This window comes from Perna viridis, chromosome 7 (assembly GCF_037379345.1).
Source record: "Perna viridis isolate PV_CMFRI_1.1 ecotype Kerala chromosome 7, ASM3737934v1, whole genome shotgun sequence".
Lineage (NCBI taxonomy): Eukaryota > Metazoa > Mollusca > Bivalvia > Mytilida > Mytilidae > Perna > Perna viridis.
Window position 1 is genome coordinate 22,522,047 of NC_142451.1, and position 17,168 is coordinate 22,539,214.

General features: G+C 30.8%; 1 protein-coding gene across 3 annotated transcripts; it reads right to left on the reverse strand.

Annotated features, from left to right (window-relative positions):
• Positions 1–12,267: 12,267 nt before the first annotated feature.
• Positions 12,268–16,524, reverse strand: LOC148611823 (uncharacterized). Of its 3 annotated transcripts, XM_088592732.1 has the most exons (5): positions 16,114–16,524; positions 15,215–15,284; positions 14,407–14,518; positions 13,179–13,299; positions 12,268–12,589 (listed from the first exon to the last, which is right to left on the reverse strand). In XM_088592732.1, the coding sequence occupies exons 3-5, from the start codon at positions 14,410–14,412 to the stop codon at positions 12,408–12,410; spliced, it is 309 nt and encodes a 102-aa protein (XP_088448858.1). In that variant the 5' UTR covers positions 14,413–14,518; positions 15,215–15,284; positions 16,114–16,524; the 3' UTR covers positions 12,268–12,407. The 3 variants fall into 3 exon arrangements, with proteins under 3 accessions (XP_088448858.1, XP_088448859.1, XP_088448857.1); XM_088592733.1 differs by lacking the exon at positions 15,215–15,284; XM_088592731.1 differs by lacking the exons at positions 14,407–14,518; positions 15,215–15,284; positions 16,114–16,524 and adding an exon at positions 13,842–13,938.
• Positions 16,525–17,168: the final 644 nt, after the last annotated feature.

The window sequence follows — 17,168 nt, forward strand, 5'->3', positions numbered from 1 at the left end:
AAAATCCACACGAGCTAATATTTAATCGGAATTGCACTTTAAACATGTATTCCATAATACTCAACAGTTCTTGCAATATTTAACACAATTAAGAAATATGTGAAATGTTACATTTGAACTGAAATCATCCACAAAATTAAAAAAAAAAAAGAAAAAAAAAGATATTTATTCTATATTCTTTCACTGATTAACAATCATCAATAATGTGATTAATTTATTTATAGAGTTTTTATTAGCAGATAAAGATCTAAAAGTACATTATGATCGAAAGGGAAACTAAGGATGAAGCTATAGGCGTACATATATATAAACATGCGATGCGTATAAAAAAAAAACCATAGCAAAGGGAAGTACAAAAATAGCATATTTTAATTAACCAGGAAATTAGAAATGTGATTAAATGACGCGTGATCTCGTAGCTGATGGAACTTACTAATATAAAGGTTTGATTGTTAATATTGTGAAATCTGAAGTAATTTGAAAATAATGTTTATACACTACGGCTCAAATGTTTTAAGGGTATTAAGTTGAGTGATTCATGTGTACAAAACATGTATTGTTTATTTGTTTAAAACGTACGTCTCTTGTGTTTATGTGCAGGCACGTGATATAAACATAACAAATATATTTTGTGTACTTTTCCAGTTTTTACTTCAAACATATATAATACATACTTCCCTGGTTAAATGAATAAAGTTCTGATAAGACACATGCCCTACTAGAAAAGCAGCTTGAAACTTTTAAATTTTATGGTAAGTTGTTTATTTTTGTTCATTGAATTATTTATCTATATAAATCAATAGCGAACCGATAGAAATATTGGGTACTTCAGGATGGTTTTATTATGCTGTTTTCTATGGTACAGTAATTTACATTTCTTTGTTTAATCTAAGACTTCAGGGGCAGATCCAGGTTTAGGGGCCGTAAATTAAACTTATGGTGATTTTTTTTCTAACCAATTAAGTGGGGGGGGGGGGGCGTACGTCCAATACGCCAGTCCTTGGATCCGCGCCTGCTATTAAGGTATATCAATTTGGAAAAACTACTAGAGTTATTATATGATTGCGCAATTACAATTAAATGTACAATACACAAAGGTAGTATGATATTTCAAGTCCTTATAAATCAAAACTTGCTTTTGTGTTTTATTTCAATATCCTCGTTCAATATCATGTTATTATATAGTTCAATTCTATCATGATAGATTATATCTATCTAATTGAATGTGCATTTTTAAACTACCATATCAGTTTTTTTTTATCATAACATAGATTATACGTAACACAGGTGTTTGGGTGCTAATTTAAGGTGCGGTTATTGATTTGATTGCATACAAGTTAGTCAAATTGTGATTATGCAATAAATCTGTTTTATCCCCATTATTCTTGAGGGCATCTCATGTAAATATATAGAATTTGGCTATTACCAGGAATGCAGCAATATAAATTTTGTGCAATCAAATAATTGTAAACCATTTGCAGAGAGTTTTCCAAATCTTTGATGAGAAATGTGGTGCATTTTAAATACAGGAAACAGAAAAAAATGTTCATATAATGATTGAAATGGGAGATACGTAGCAATTTATACCATAATGTTAAGCATAAAAGATAGAAAAGGAAAATGTTTATTAATAAAAGTGTGCGCTTTGTCTGGGAGTCAGTCTAATATTAAGCATAGAAATCAAGGACAATGGATAAAATAATTAGGTAAACAAAATATCATTACACAATAGTATAAGTATCATTATATATTATAAGCAAATGCTGTATATTAATGATAATTCTGATGAATTATTATGATTTGCATTTTATCATTTTAGATTTGCATTGTTAGTTTTGCTTGTGATGAAACTGAGACCAAATACGTTGGATATTCGATGTTCGATATTCGACATTGAAACTTTTCAATATCAAATTGAATATCAAACGGTAAAATTGTACCGTTTGATATTCGTTTGATATTCATTTCTGGTTACTCTAAATGAATATCAAATGAATATCAAACGGTTATCTTTTTCTGTTTGATATTCGTTTGATATTCGTTTCCGGTTTATATATTGAATACAGAATGGATTTGAATATCAAAATGAATATTAAACAGGTTTTTTTTTCTGTTCGATATTCGTTTTACATTCGTTTCCGGTTGACATATTGAATATAGGATGGATTTGAATATCCAAATGAATATCAAACAGGATTTTTTTCTGTTCGATATTCATTTTACATTCGTTTCCGGTTTATATATTGAAAATAGAATGCATTCGTTTCCGGTTTGTATATTAAATATAGAAATGATATGAATATCAAACTGAATATCAAACAGGATTTTTGTTCTTCGATATTCGTTTGTCATTCGTTAATACAACAATATCTTCTTTGACGTCACATTTGAAATGATGAAAGTTCAGAAAATTTGTTTGTTAAGGGTTTATTTGCACAAAACAATAATATTTCTTAACACAAACTTCATTTTCTTACTCTGTACACCATAACCTACACAAGAAATTGTAGTTTCTATGGTGAAAACTCTATTTTTTCAGATGTAGGGTTCCTGCAAACTTGCTTTAAGGAGAAGGAGATTTTGTAAGTGTGTATTGAATTCAAAAATATCAGATTTATTATGATTGAACATAGGATATTGATTCTATAGCAAATCTAATACTTGGTCTGTTCCACCAGATTGGGGATAATTCTGTCTTGTGTTCAGCTACATGCATTCATATAATGAAAAAGGCTGTAAACATGGCAAAAATGACAAAACACATTAATACACAGATTGTTTTTACACTCCGGGCACTGAAAACAGTGTTTATTTGATGTTTTTTTTATCTCATCATTGGTTTTCATACCCAAATAATAACATATGAGGATGAATGTGTAGAAAATCATAAAGTTGTACCAAAACTTAGGACTAAGTACTAAGGTCTCACCAACCACTTCTAACGTTTCCATTACTTTACATGTTAAAAAAGTAATTTTCAAAGTCTCACTGTGAATTCCCAGGACAAATGACATCTTAAAGCTGCATACCGTTGCAAAGCTTGGAAAATAAGGCTTCCAAAATTATTATGCTAATGGTACGATGATAGTAGAAATTCGTCACAAAATTTACTTGAGTAAATAATACTGAAAATCCACATTTTTACCTGTTCTGCTAACTGACAGCATGGAGGCATATTACTCACACATGTAAACAATATTCATACATTTTTGTAGTTAATTACATATATGATTTTAAAGTACACATTCTCAGCTTTATTTTGACTACTTTTAATCATAATACACACAAATAATGCACTTACAATGCATATGTCTAGGTTCAGTGTGTTTTTGGTACTACATAGGGGGATGGCCATTTGACCCGGAAGTGGTTAGTGAGACCTAAAAGGCTTCTTCTGCATTGCAATACTTAATTGCACAGACAAAATTTGGTTTGTTTATCCATTTTACTTATTATGTTAAAGAAGTAACATTTTTTACTTAAAGAGATTAAAATTACAAATATTGCAAGAAGATAACAAAAATATCTGCTATGACGTCACATTTGAAATGATGAAAGTTCAGAAAATTTGTTTGCAAAGAATTTATTTGCACAAAACAATTTTTTTTTACACAAACTTCATTTTCTTACTCTGTGCACCTTAACCTACACAAGAAATTGTGGTTTCTATGGTGAAAATCCTATTTTTTTTTTAGATGTAGGGTTCCTGAAAACTAGCCTTAAGGAGAAGGGGATTTTTTAAGTGGTGTATGTCTTGTGATTTGTGGAAAGCGCTATTTTTATGGAATTAAAATATATCAGATTCATTAAGATTGAACGTAGGATATTGATTCTATAGCAAATCTAATACTTGGTCTGCTCCCCCAGATTGGGAATAATTCTGCCTTGCTAATACTTGGTCTGCTCCCCCAGATTGGGGATAATTCTGCCTTGTGTTCAGCTACATGCATTCATATAATGAAAAAAGGCTGTAAACCCCTTGTTTTTCGTTGTATGCGAATATAGTTCCAACTTTGGTAGTAGGTACCTTCCACATGTTTTCATATTTTTAATGGAAACTTATTTGCTGGATGTTTGCCTCTAATTGCTAGAAAATAGATTAAAATTACATGTTTTTTTTTCATTAATCTATTTTGTCTAAAAGTTTTGATTTGGTTCAGTGGAAGAAGGTTAAAATTTAGGACTTATAACTCGGTTCATTTGTCATGTTTACCCCATCTCTGGGTTATATGTATTAATTTCAGAAAATGACAAAATTTTCTACAATTTATATATAAAATCCTGTTTGTACATATCTTTAGGCAAGAGAAGTTTTATTCAGTTTGCGCCGGTGTAATATTTTTTATCTGCTCAAATGGTATATTGAAATGCATTTGAAAATTAATTGTGATCTCGTGCCTAGTACGGGGGTTGCCTTGGTATCAGAAATTTCATTTGCTAGTATTTGCTGGCGGTAATTCGATGTTTATTTTCAAGAATTTAGTAAATCTACATGAAATATGAAGATTTTGACCCTTTATTCTCTATTTTCTGAAATTTAGATAAAAAATATGATTTCTATGGAATTTTCCATTGAAATTGCACTTTTGCTACGGTGCTAGGTATGAAATATAGACCAGTGTGGAAAATATTGTACAGCTTTGAGTTTTTCTCCTCTAACTATACACAAGCAACATCAAATCAACAAAAAACATACTTTATGAACAAGGCTTAGGCAGAAATCTGACCATTCAGTGTAATTTTTATGAACCCAGTCAATGAAATATGGCAAAATCAGGGGTTTTCACAGCCTTATCTTAAGATCTATAAAATCACAGATATGTGTTTTATTGGTCTGAATCTTTTGTATTTGCTAGTAAATAATATAAATAATGTAAACAAAATCTCATATATTCAGTCCATTGATATTCATGCATCTAGTGTAAGTCACTACATGCATATATCTTATGATGTCTAAAAAACACCTAATTTTAGAGTACCGCATACACTGTAAGGTTTCAAAAAAGATTTTTTTGTAGAAAAACTGGGAAAGTACAGCTGATTGTCTGCTTATGTACCTGATAAGGTTAGAACCTTACATTATTTAACATTTGTTTCAGTTTTTTTAGCATTCAAAACCCAAATAAAGGCTAATTTTGAATATCGGACACAATCGAACTTGAACAAACTGTGTACAGGTCTGGTTTAAATTGATATGGAGTGACAGTTTTAGCTTTGAAGCCACTTCTTATTGTTTTTCAATATACATTTGATTTGTGTAGACCACTTTATGTTTGAAGTTGATCAATTTAAGTCATTGTCAGTATCAAAAAATAAGTTTTCATATGTGTACCCCTATACATGGTTTAAAAGTGCATTGACCATGGTCGCATGTATAAAACCCAATTTTTGACCTTAAAGCAGCTGGAACTTGAGTAAACCGAACTTCATTGCATCAAATACACATAATATGATGCAACCATTGAAAAAAATCACAAAAAATATTGCATTTAAAAAAATGTACATTTTAGAGGGGCCTTATTTCCTTCGACCATTGGACATGCGAGTCATGCAATGTACCGCTGCTACTAAATTTGTTATAACATATATTTTTCAAATAATCAAGATGAAACTTTGTAGTTGAAGTCAAAAAAGGTTCATCTTGACATGATTGCAGTTTTTGTCCAAAGTGAGCATATTTACTGATCTAATAAGGGGGTTGCCTGGGTATCAGAAATTTTATTTGCTAGTGTTTGCTGGGGGTAATTTGATGTTTATTTTCAAGAATTTAGTAAATCTACATGAAATATGAAGATTTTGGCCCTTTATTCTCTATTTTCTGAAATTTAGATAAAAAATATGGTTTCTGTGGTATTTTCCATTGACATTGCACTTTTGCAAGGGTGCTAGGTATGAAATATAGACCAGTGTGGAAAATATTGTACAGCTTTGAGTTTTTCTCCTCTAACTATACACAAGCAACATCAAATCAACAAAAAACATACTTTATGAACAAGGCTTAGGCAGAAATCTGACCATTCAGTGTAATTTTTATGAACCCAGTCAATGAAATATGGCAAAATCAGGGGTTTTCACAGCCTTATCTTAAGATCTATAAAATCACAGATATGTGTTTTATTGGTCTGAATCTTTTGTATTTGCTAGTAAATAATATAAATATTGTAAACAAAATCTCATATATTCAGTCCATTGATATTCATGCATCTAGTGTAAGTCACTACATGCATATACCTTATGGTGTCTAAAAAACACCTAATTTTAGAGTACCGCATACACTGTAAGGTTTCAAAAAAGATTTTTTTGTAGAAAAACTGGGAAAGTACAGCTGATTGTCTGCTTATGTACCTGATAAGGTTAGAACCTTACATTATTTAACATTTGTTTCAGTTTTTTTAGCATTCAAAACCCAAATAAAGGCTAATTTTGAATATCGGACACAATCGAACTTGAACAAACTGTGTACAGGTCTGGTTTAAATTGATATGGAGTGACAGTTTTAGCTTTGAAGCCACTTCTTATTGTTTTTCAATATACATTTGATTTGTGTAGACCACTTTATGTTTGAAGTTGATCAATTTAAGTCATTGTCAGTATCAAAAAATAAGTTTTCATATGTGTACCCCTATACATGGTTTAAAAGTGCATTGACAATGGTCGCATGTATAAAACCCAATTTTTGACCTTAAAGCAGCTGGAACTTGAGTAAACCGAACTTCATTGCATCAAATACACATAATATGATGCAACCATTGAAAAAAATCACAAAAAATATTGCATTTAAGAAATGTACATTTTAGAGGGGCCTTATTTCCTTCGACCATTGGACATGCGAGTCATGCAATGTACCGCTGCTACTAAATTTGTTATAACATATATTTTTCAACTAATCAAGATGAAACTTTGTAGTTGAAGTCAAAAAAGGTTCATCTTGACATGATTGCAGTTTTTGTCCAAAGTGAGCATATTTACTGATCTAATAAGGGGGTTGCCTGGGTATCAGAAATTTTATTTGCTAGTGTTTGCTGGGGGTAATTTGATGTTTATTTTCAAGAATTTAGTAAATCTACATGAAATATGAAGATTTTGGCCCTTTATTCTCTATTTTCTGAAATTTAGATAAAAAATATGGTTTCTGTGGTATTTTCCATTGACATTGCACTTTTGCAAGGGTGCTAGGTATGAAATATAGACCAGTGTGGAAGAGTAATCAGGGGAACCAAGGTTATAGCGGTAATCAAAAGAATGTAATCCAGGGACAAAGACCCAACATGGAAAACAGACATACACAACAAGGAACATACAGTAACTAAAATCATACATACAAAGTAACAAAAGCAAATGAGCAACTCGGACTCCACTAAAAACTGGGGCATGGACCAGGTGAAAATATTGTACAGCTTTGAGGTTGTCTCCTCTAACTATACATTAGGAACATCAAATCAACAAAAAAACCATACTTTATGAACAAGGTTTAGGCAGAAATCTGACAATATATAAACCGGAAACGAATATCGAACAGAAAAAAGTCTTGTTTGATATTCATTTTGAAATTCAAATGCATTTTATATTCAATATATAAACCGGAAAGGAATGTCAAACGAATATCGAACAGATCAAAATCCTGTTTGATATTCAGTTTGATATTCAAATCCATTCTATATTCAATATATAAACCAGAAACGAATGTCACACGAATTTAGAACAGAAAATAAAATTCTGTTTGATATTTAGTTTGATATTCAAATCCATTTTTTATTGACTATACAAACCGTAAACGAATGTAAAATGAATATCGAACAAACAAAAATCATGTTTGATATTCATTTTGATATCCAAATCCATTCTATATTCAATATATAAACCGGAAATGAATGTCAAACGAATATCGAAAACTCCAAACTCCTGTTTGAAAAGTTCGAATCTCGGTTGTGATGAAACTGTTGACAAAACGTACATTTGTTTACTTATATGACATAGGAGAGGTAGTGATTAATATCAACAATTAATTAATTTCAGAGGACAAGGTCTATATTTGTGAAAAACATACAGACATACAGTATTCAGTGGGAAAAAAGAAATGTAAAAATAAACTTTCCTCGTGTATAAACAAATCTTTTAACTCTCTTAGTAAATGTAAATAACTACATATGTAAACGTAAATGATTGTGCCCTTGTACTGTTTTACATTTTCAGATTTTAAGAGCATCACTATTTATAAAAGTTGAAACTTGTGCAACAATTGGCCAATGTAACATTTATGTAAGATGTGAATTAAAAAAAAATCAAGCCATGTAATATTGAATGCCTTTTTCAATATTTTTTCGTATTGTGTACTTGTATACAATTAATAATTTCGATTAAGATATACCGGTGAATTATGTTCCAATGACTCTGTTAAGAGACTGTGCATAAAAAACATGTACAACAAACTGAAAAAGGCAATATAATTTGGTGTATTTGAATATATACACATATGTATATGAAAATATAATTCAATTTGAAATCACATTTGTATTTATAAGGTCATTGAGTTCCTACAATACAAAACATGTCTTTTTTTCTTATCTTGATTTCAGGAAATAAAAAGACCATAACTGCACTTTTGTACATATACCGGCAACACTTTGATTATGTTTTGCCAAATAACACCTGATAATTAATACAGGGTTTTCTGGTAAATCATTATAAACAAATTGTTGCCTTAATCATCAACAAAGACGACTGATATATACGATTGTTGGAGAGGATACAAATAATTCGTGTAGTGTACTATTGGTATGTAGACCAGCACGTAAAGTATATGGACTGTAGCTCTAACAATTTAAACGAAAATACAGTTGGTATTTTAGTATTTTTTTCTAAGAAAGGATAAATGGGGTGTTTTCATCATCCAAAAAAATTAGTGCCTGTCTAACCGTGTACTGTGCATTGGAATTAGTCTAATCTTACGACGATAAATTTATGTTTTGTATGCCAGAATATAGTGTAATAGCGAAGAAATAAATCACAAAAAATCCATGTTTTCATTGTTTTACCGCGAGCAATAGCGAGGAGTTAAATAACGACATAAATGGCCAGCCGCCCATGTGGTAAAATGGAGTCTGTAATTTATTTGTATTTTGATGGGACTAATTTCTTCTTATTTTTTTAATAGACAGAGCCTATGAGATGCATGGCATGAAATGTTGGTCATGTGTTTATCACTATGACTGTGATCTAAAGAGCTTTGAAAACGTCATATTATAATTAATATTTCAGACCTAGTGTAAATGATCCGTGCTTGACAAAACATTAAACACTTTAGAAACATCTGTAGAGTCTACACTAAATACTCTAGATAAATATTGATGAGCTTAGCAAAACATATTTTTCTATGGACAAGGGGAGGTAATACATATTCAATTAAAACAGAGGGAAGTTTGAATTATCCGTTTTTGTTTCATTAAAATCAAACCTGTTTTAATGATTTCATACATCAAATTATCTATAATAAATCAATAGAACATTTCATTTAATGTGGTTTACACATGTATCCAAATTTAGAAATATTTGTAAATCTTTTTTGCGTTATCAAATTTTATGATAATATTTTTTTTCTTTTTTAGGGGGGGGGGGTAATGAATAAAACATGACCACTTGGTCCCGTCAATATCAACAGACCATTTTGAGGAAATTTCAACAAAATTATTAAAAAAAAACTGAAGAAGCAACAATGCAAAAAAGGTTAAAACATAATTCCCTGAAAAAAAAATTACAGCATGCAGTAAAACTACCATCACATGTGAACCTCTTACCTATTCAGTACATCTTTCATGATTTTCAATTTGTTGAGATCAATATCGGCAAAAAATATCGAAGCACCATCAGTAGAATGATTAAAATAGGTCAAAATCCAAGCACTTGGTCCAAAGGTAAACAATATTAAATATAGAAGGATAGTTGTATTTCATATTTTAGTTACTGATTTACATTTTAGGCTTGATCAATTAGGGACAAAGATATTTGCACTCGTACAACGATTTTAATGATGATGTACTATTTAATTTGGTGGTATTATAAAGTAATTTGTAACTCATTCCTGATCCAATCTTTAAAATATGAGAACCTAAAACAAAGCAGTTCTAACGAAATCACATATCATACAATGATTGTTCTTCTTTTAATGTATCTGAAACAAGTCTTTTACAAAGTCACTGTGGCGTTCTGTATTAAAAAAGATCAACGGTAAGCTAATGGCAACTTTAACGTTAATATCATCCGATTTACAAACGTTTAAATAGCATAGATTGTAATTATAAACTATTAATTCAAAGATGCACATTTCATCTGCTTGGCAGATATGTAATAATTTAAGAGTATAAGCAGACGGTATTACTTGTCTAAAAAGAGATATATATCTGTAAAGAATTTGACATATTGTTGGTAACCGTGAATTTTTGTTACATTATTATTGTCACTGTAGAAATTTTAAACACTTACATGTATAACCTTACGTATTTTTTAGCGTTTCTAGGTTGACATTTGTATTCAAGTATTTGTGGTATATACATTTTTTTTAATTTTCAATGAATTACAAAAGATGTTTCATTGACAAAATATCTATTCTCTGACCTGGTATAGGTTGTTTTTCTGTTCATTTAGCCTGTATGGTATTGCTTTATAATTTTGAATTATCTATCAACCCTACTTCAAAAACTCACAAATGGCATCCAAGGGCAAAAAAGAAAGGGAATAAATAAAGGGAAACGAAAAGAAAAGTCGGTATTACAAATAGCAATATCAGGGTAAAATCTATAAGTAAGAAAACAACGCAATGGTCCTGACTTGGTACAGACATTTCAAAAATAAGGGTCAGTTAATATAAACTAGGTTTTATTGTCGTCGTCATGAACCCGTGGATAGTTTTCCTTTCCTCGTTTGTCTACCCCGACTTCACTTTTTATGACCAACTCGGCGGGTGTTTCTAGAAAAAAAACAGAGGACGCTTACCTTACCGGTGCACCTGCTCTGTACTTCAAGTTTTTAGTGGAATCCGAGTTGCTCATTAACTTTTGTTCTTTGTATGTATTATTTTTGTTATGTCATGTTCTGTGTTGTATCTGTCTGGTCTTTGTCCCTGGATTACATTCTTTTGATAGCCCCAGAATATTGGTTCCCTTGATTCCTCTTATAACTCGCTAAACCCCACATTTTCATTACGATTCATCATTTCCGGTATATTTCAACAACTGAACCTAAATAAAATTATGCATTTGTTTTCGTTTGTTCTATCCTATTACATAAATTGGCTTTTATCATATATGTAACAGTAAAAAACACCTGAACACTTTTTACCCGAATGTTAAATCAGATCAGGCTCAAAACAAACTTATCCAAAACTCCAAACTATTACAAAAATGTTATATTTTATAGGGCTTTTACGTCAATTCAATGACACATGCTAGTAATGTATGTGGCACCTTACTGAATTCCAAGTATTGCATTTTACTTTTATCTTTGTTTTTTAATTGCTATGTAAATTATTTTATAATTAAAATTTTAGAAAGCCAGTTTTAATGCACGGGCATTGCATACTCAGACAAGATAATTGTTTTTTTTTTAGACTCCTTTATTTTGTATAGTAGTTCTGCTTTGTTTTCCATGTCTGGTCTTTGTCCCTGGATTACATTCTTTTGATTACCGTTATAACCTTGGTTCTCTTGATTACTTTTGATAAACCATTTTCATTTATGTTTGATTTGAATACAAAGCAATCCCAAGTAATCAAAAAGGGGAATGGTTATGCTCACACCAATGTACCATAATCCCGCTGCATGTGTGCACCTGTCCCAAATCAGGAATTTCTGACATCTGTATGTAGAGTTTTGTTTTCGTTTTAAGTCTACTTTAAAAGCTGTTGGATAATATGATTGAAGCAACTATTTCGCTGCACCAGTAAAAATGTTGTTTTGGGGCTAGGATTAACCTCGTTTGTTCATCTATTGATATTCTATTCTTGAAATGTTTTGTTTGTATCGGATATTGGCTGGTTTGGGTGGGAGGGAAATTTAAATTTGCATTCCCTTACAAAATCACTTGCTAAAAACCAGAATGACGAAAAAGAAAAGATAAAATAGCATTTTAAAAATACGAATGGGTCACAGAAATTCGATAAATGTAGTGTTTGTTTTTTCAAGAATTTAGCAGATAATCGCGAGTTCTTTAGGTAATCAGAAATATATTGTTTGAACTATACTTTTGCCTTTTTAATAAATAAAGCTAATGAAGGACAGTCTATATTTTTATTGCATTTAAAAGTTACAAATTCAACCTGACAAAAATCTGTTTTTCATGAACTACTGTCTATCATTAGCATGTATTACTTCAATTGTCATTTTCATAAGCATCACATTCAAATTTATAGACAGTCACCAAATTTTTATAATAGAAAACAATTCTTGAATTACAGATTGACAGTTTGTACATCCTTGAATTTCCAAAATATTACTACTTGAATGGCCACATGGTAAACGCCGTATACATTTTAACAACCAATGATACTCTCTTCTACCAACACTTATATGAACAACGAATGGTTTCCTTTCAAACTCTGAAAATGAAGAAATCAATTTTAAATGAAGAAATTTCATTGAATATATACATGTATACAATATCATTGAAAAGAATTTTCTTATTCAAATCATAGCAAATACTACTATATATGCAAACTAAGGTAATGTTTCACTCGACATTTGACGGGGTTTATTGTAATGCAATTGTTTCACAAGAATAAAAGGAACTCGCATGCGTCCAAACCGCAAGTATGGAACTTCTCCCATGGGTTTGAGAATTATTTCACAACGAAGACATAAGCAAGTGCCAACAATGTATCAACTTCAAATAAAGCTTCACATGTTTGAAATGCACCGAGAACAGCGTCACCATTGTGCACAACTGTCTCTCTAGTGGAAAATTGAAAATTAAAAATGAACTGCAACATTGTCTATTTTTGTAAAACATTACCTTTGACGCTTTGAAAACACCTGACAGGTGTGGTCAAATGCCGAATCAGGCTGATTCAGATTCACGTCAATCGATCTGACATGGATCATCGTAAATATTAATTACCCATTTCCTTTTGGCCATTTCATTTTCTTAATTGAAAACGAAATATTTTTGGTTTTGTTTGCGAATCATACCTTTATTGCTCCTGTTACAAGAAGATTTGTTGAACACATGTACTCCTGGTTGCATCAATATTGTTGTTCCTAATTTAGGGAATGTATTTCCTGCTTCTGGAAGAGGATCCAAACTGTCAGCCTGCAATTTTGAATATTGTGAGATGTTTTTGCTCTTCATATTCTTTGAAATTATATAGCTGAATGACTAATCAACCAAAGAATTTCCTCCACATTTGTAACCTATTGTAGCATTGAACTTCATTCTTAATTATATTTCTATGCTATTTATCTTGGTATCAGTCTTTTTACGCTCTATTGTGTTTCTTTTTTTTTCAAAATTATTTAAAATAAAGTCTCCACTGAAGGTCAGTCAAGTAAATCATGCTTATAAATAAACAACCGTCGTCAATGTCATGCACACCTATTACCATTTATCTTTATTCCTATATCCAATGCAACATAACAATACAAAATCATTCTAACATAAAGTGAATAAGCCGAAGAAACGAAAACGACAAAATGACTGTTTGTCATTGTTGAGGTGATTACGATAAAACTACCTAGTTTTGAGAACGGATGACTCGTTATGGTATTATGTTTTGGTCTTGAAGTTTGAGCGTTCATGAAAAAAATAAACCATTTGAACAATCTAAAAATTAAACTATTAAAAATTCAGTCCACCTGTGACATCTGCATGATTATATTTGTAAAATCTAATAATAACAATTAACTATATATAGATATCAATACGGGAAGTGACGAATGCAAAACAATCAATACAGGAAGTGATGAAAAATGCGGTAAAAATGCCGCCATGTTCCATTTGTAAATTTTAAGTTAATCATAACATTGATATTAATAAAAAACAATAGAAAAACAAATGCGTTGCTATGCTGATCTACGAAGCAAGATGCCTTTCATGGTCGAATCTAAGCCTTAGAGCAAATTTACTTTTCAAATGCGTACGCTAAAGCATGTGCGACAGTGCTGTTTTCAGCAATGTTTTGTTTTACCCAAATTTTGTAATCATTATCACTACCCAGATACTTGACTGATAATTGATAAATATTCATTACTTTGAGCAAAATGTACTTTTTAATATCAACATTGGATGTGTAGTTTAATGTTCAGTTGCAATGTGAAAACCAACATTTTCACCATTATGATGAATCTATATAACATTTTGTGCATGAATGTATGTCAAATAGTCTGTATAAAGAGAGAGAGAAATACAAAGAACACTTACCATCATGGCGGAAAAGGTACATATGACGTCAACCGGTTAGTTCCGAATATCTGGAAAATGGGATGCACCGGACAAAACGTAGTAGCCATAGACTGGAAACCTTTTGTTGAATCTATCATAGATAAAAAAGATTATAAAATTAAGTATAAGATTAAGAATAAAACGTTTCATTTCATAGTATAGATCGAAACGAGGTCAAGTGCTATAGGTATGAATATAATAAATATTCATGAAGTCACAAGAACCGCCAGTTTTTTGGAGAGAAATCTGTCATGAAATGAAGGCCAGTGGTTGTGGGATTGAACAATATTTTTTCAATTTGATATAATTCGAAATACATTTCATGTTTGCACTTCAGAATATGCCAGTTCTTTTCACAGCACTTTAAACAGTGGTGGGGGCTAGGGTCAAAATGTAGCTCATTTTTTACATTGTATGTAAACAAGTCATGAAAATGGCCATACAATACCGCATGATCATATGTTTTGAAAGTTGCAAGAGATAACTTGGTTTATGAACCTGAAACAGTGATACGTAAAATAAAATATTGGTTTGTATTTGAAGCAATGAGAGTATTTTTACTGATTTTTTTCTCATATTTATTAATGCAATCTTTGTATAAATCTGAACCACATACCTCAATATATCAAACGCAATCTGATGGTTTTTTTTTATTAAAGTACTTTTCATGAACATGTTGAATGATTTAGTATTAAGGAGAGTGATTCTTCCAAATAAGTCAATACAAGTCTGTAAGCACAGCTCGTGTTATACACAGGAGTCATGATAGGGTCACAAAACTACTCACCTGTAAATATCATAGTTGTTATGAAGGTATCATGTTTTGATCAACATTGTCCTTTGTAGGAATACAGAAACTGACCAATATGAAAAATGATGACAACATGATTATTGATACTTATAGTAAACATTAAACATATTGCTGTTTTTCCGCAATTAAGATCTAGTAGAAGATTTACACTTGGACTAAAAGGTACAAGACAGGTTAGTGCCAGTTATAATTTACATTAGTAGAAGTACTTTGTGGCAATTATAGACCAGTTTGCTGCTCAAAACAAACTACAACATACTCAGTGCTAAAAAGATGGCATCCAATAACTTATTTTATCACTAATACTGTATTGAAAAAGTCAAGCATGATTAACGTCCAAAGATTAGCTTTTTTGTCCATACTCCCAGTTTTCAGTGGAGTCCGAGTTGCTTGTTTGCTTTTGTAACTTTGTATGTATGACTTTAGTTACTTTTTTGTCTTTGTTTTGTATGTCTGTTTTTCATGTCTGGTCTTTGTCCCTGGATTACATCTTTTTTATTACCGCTAGAACCTTGGTCTCCTTGATTACTCTTGTTCAATAAAAATAACATTGTGGTAATTAATTCTCAATATTAACTTATAAACTTACTAATACTAAAACATATTTGTCATGCATATGATCGAGTTTTATACTATATATCTTATGAATTATGACTTTTATAGCTATAATTTCAGGCTGAGCTACAGAAGCTGAAGCAAATGAATAGTCCATTATACTAGAGTGTGTTACGTGCTATTTTCGTATTGAAAAGTAAAATCGGTTTATCATATCGTTATATTCAAGCATAGTTACAATTGCAGACTGAGATTGAGAAGCTGAAGTAAATGAATAATCCATTATACTAGTGAAAAAAAGTGTGATTATGTTTTTTTACCCATATGCTCCACTCTGACAGAAAATGTTTTTCTTAGAAAGTCCTGTCAGAATACAAAGAACCTGAGTTCATTTTTGTTTTACAAATCTGCAATTGTTGTTACATTAGAAGTTTCCCAGTTACCGTCGCTTTGTATGTCATTAACCGATTATTTAAGCTTGGTTAATATTTATCTATTTAGGGAAACTCATTCTGTTGGTGGTAAACAAAATTTTTCTTAGTAGTTTAAAACAATATAAAAAGCGGGTTTCGTGCCAAAATGTGCTATTTACCATATACCATACACTGGGAAAAGTCACCTTCGTGTATGGGATTCCTGCAATATTTATCACTTAAAAATCTTGATAATCTTATTAAAGAGTGTGGTATAGATTATCAGCTACTTTGGGAATTATGTCATTTAAGATGAAGAAAATGAAGAAAAAGATATACTGGTTTTTGGGTAAATATGATTAAAATTGTTTCAAGAAAGTGAATCGAATATGAAAACGTTTATTGGTAATTTAAATGTATTTTTATGTGGTCTTTTTTTTTAATCTCAAAATGAGAATGATTTTCCTTTTTACATCATTATAACTTTTCTGGAGAGTCTTTTATATGTCTTTCTGCTGTATGGACATATATGGTAAATCAATAAATCTATGTATACACATGTCAATTTTTTGTTGAAAAAAAAAGAAATTATTGGTCATTTAGATCATCATTGATAGTTCAATGGTTAAAGACTAAACAAATGGTGTCGAAGGGGTTCTGACAAGTAACAGTAATTTACTGAAATGTTTTTACATGATAAATTATGGTTTTGGTTAATTGTCCCATATCCATTCAACCCACAGAAGAACAAGTGATATTAAGCCAATTTAAGTGTGTCTAAAATGACTTTATAATTCCAAATGTGTTGAGACATAACATAGCTAATTTAAGAATTTATTCCCACGATATATGCCTAAATTTGTTTACTTGGTATTTTCTTCTCTGAACATATTAACAAAATAGGTTGGGACATTAGGTCCTCTATTATTGAAGTTATGGGATTGAATGTTTTTGGAAAAATA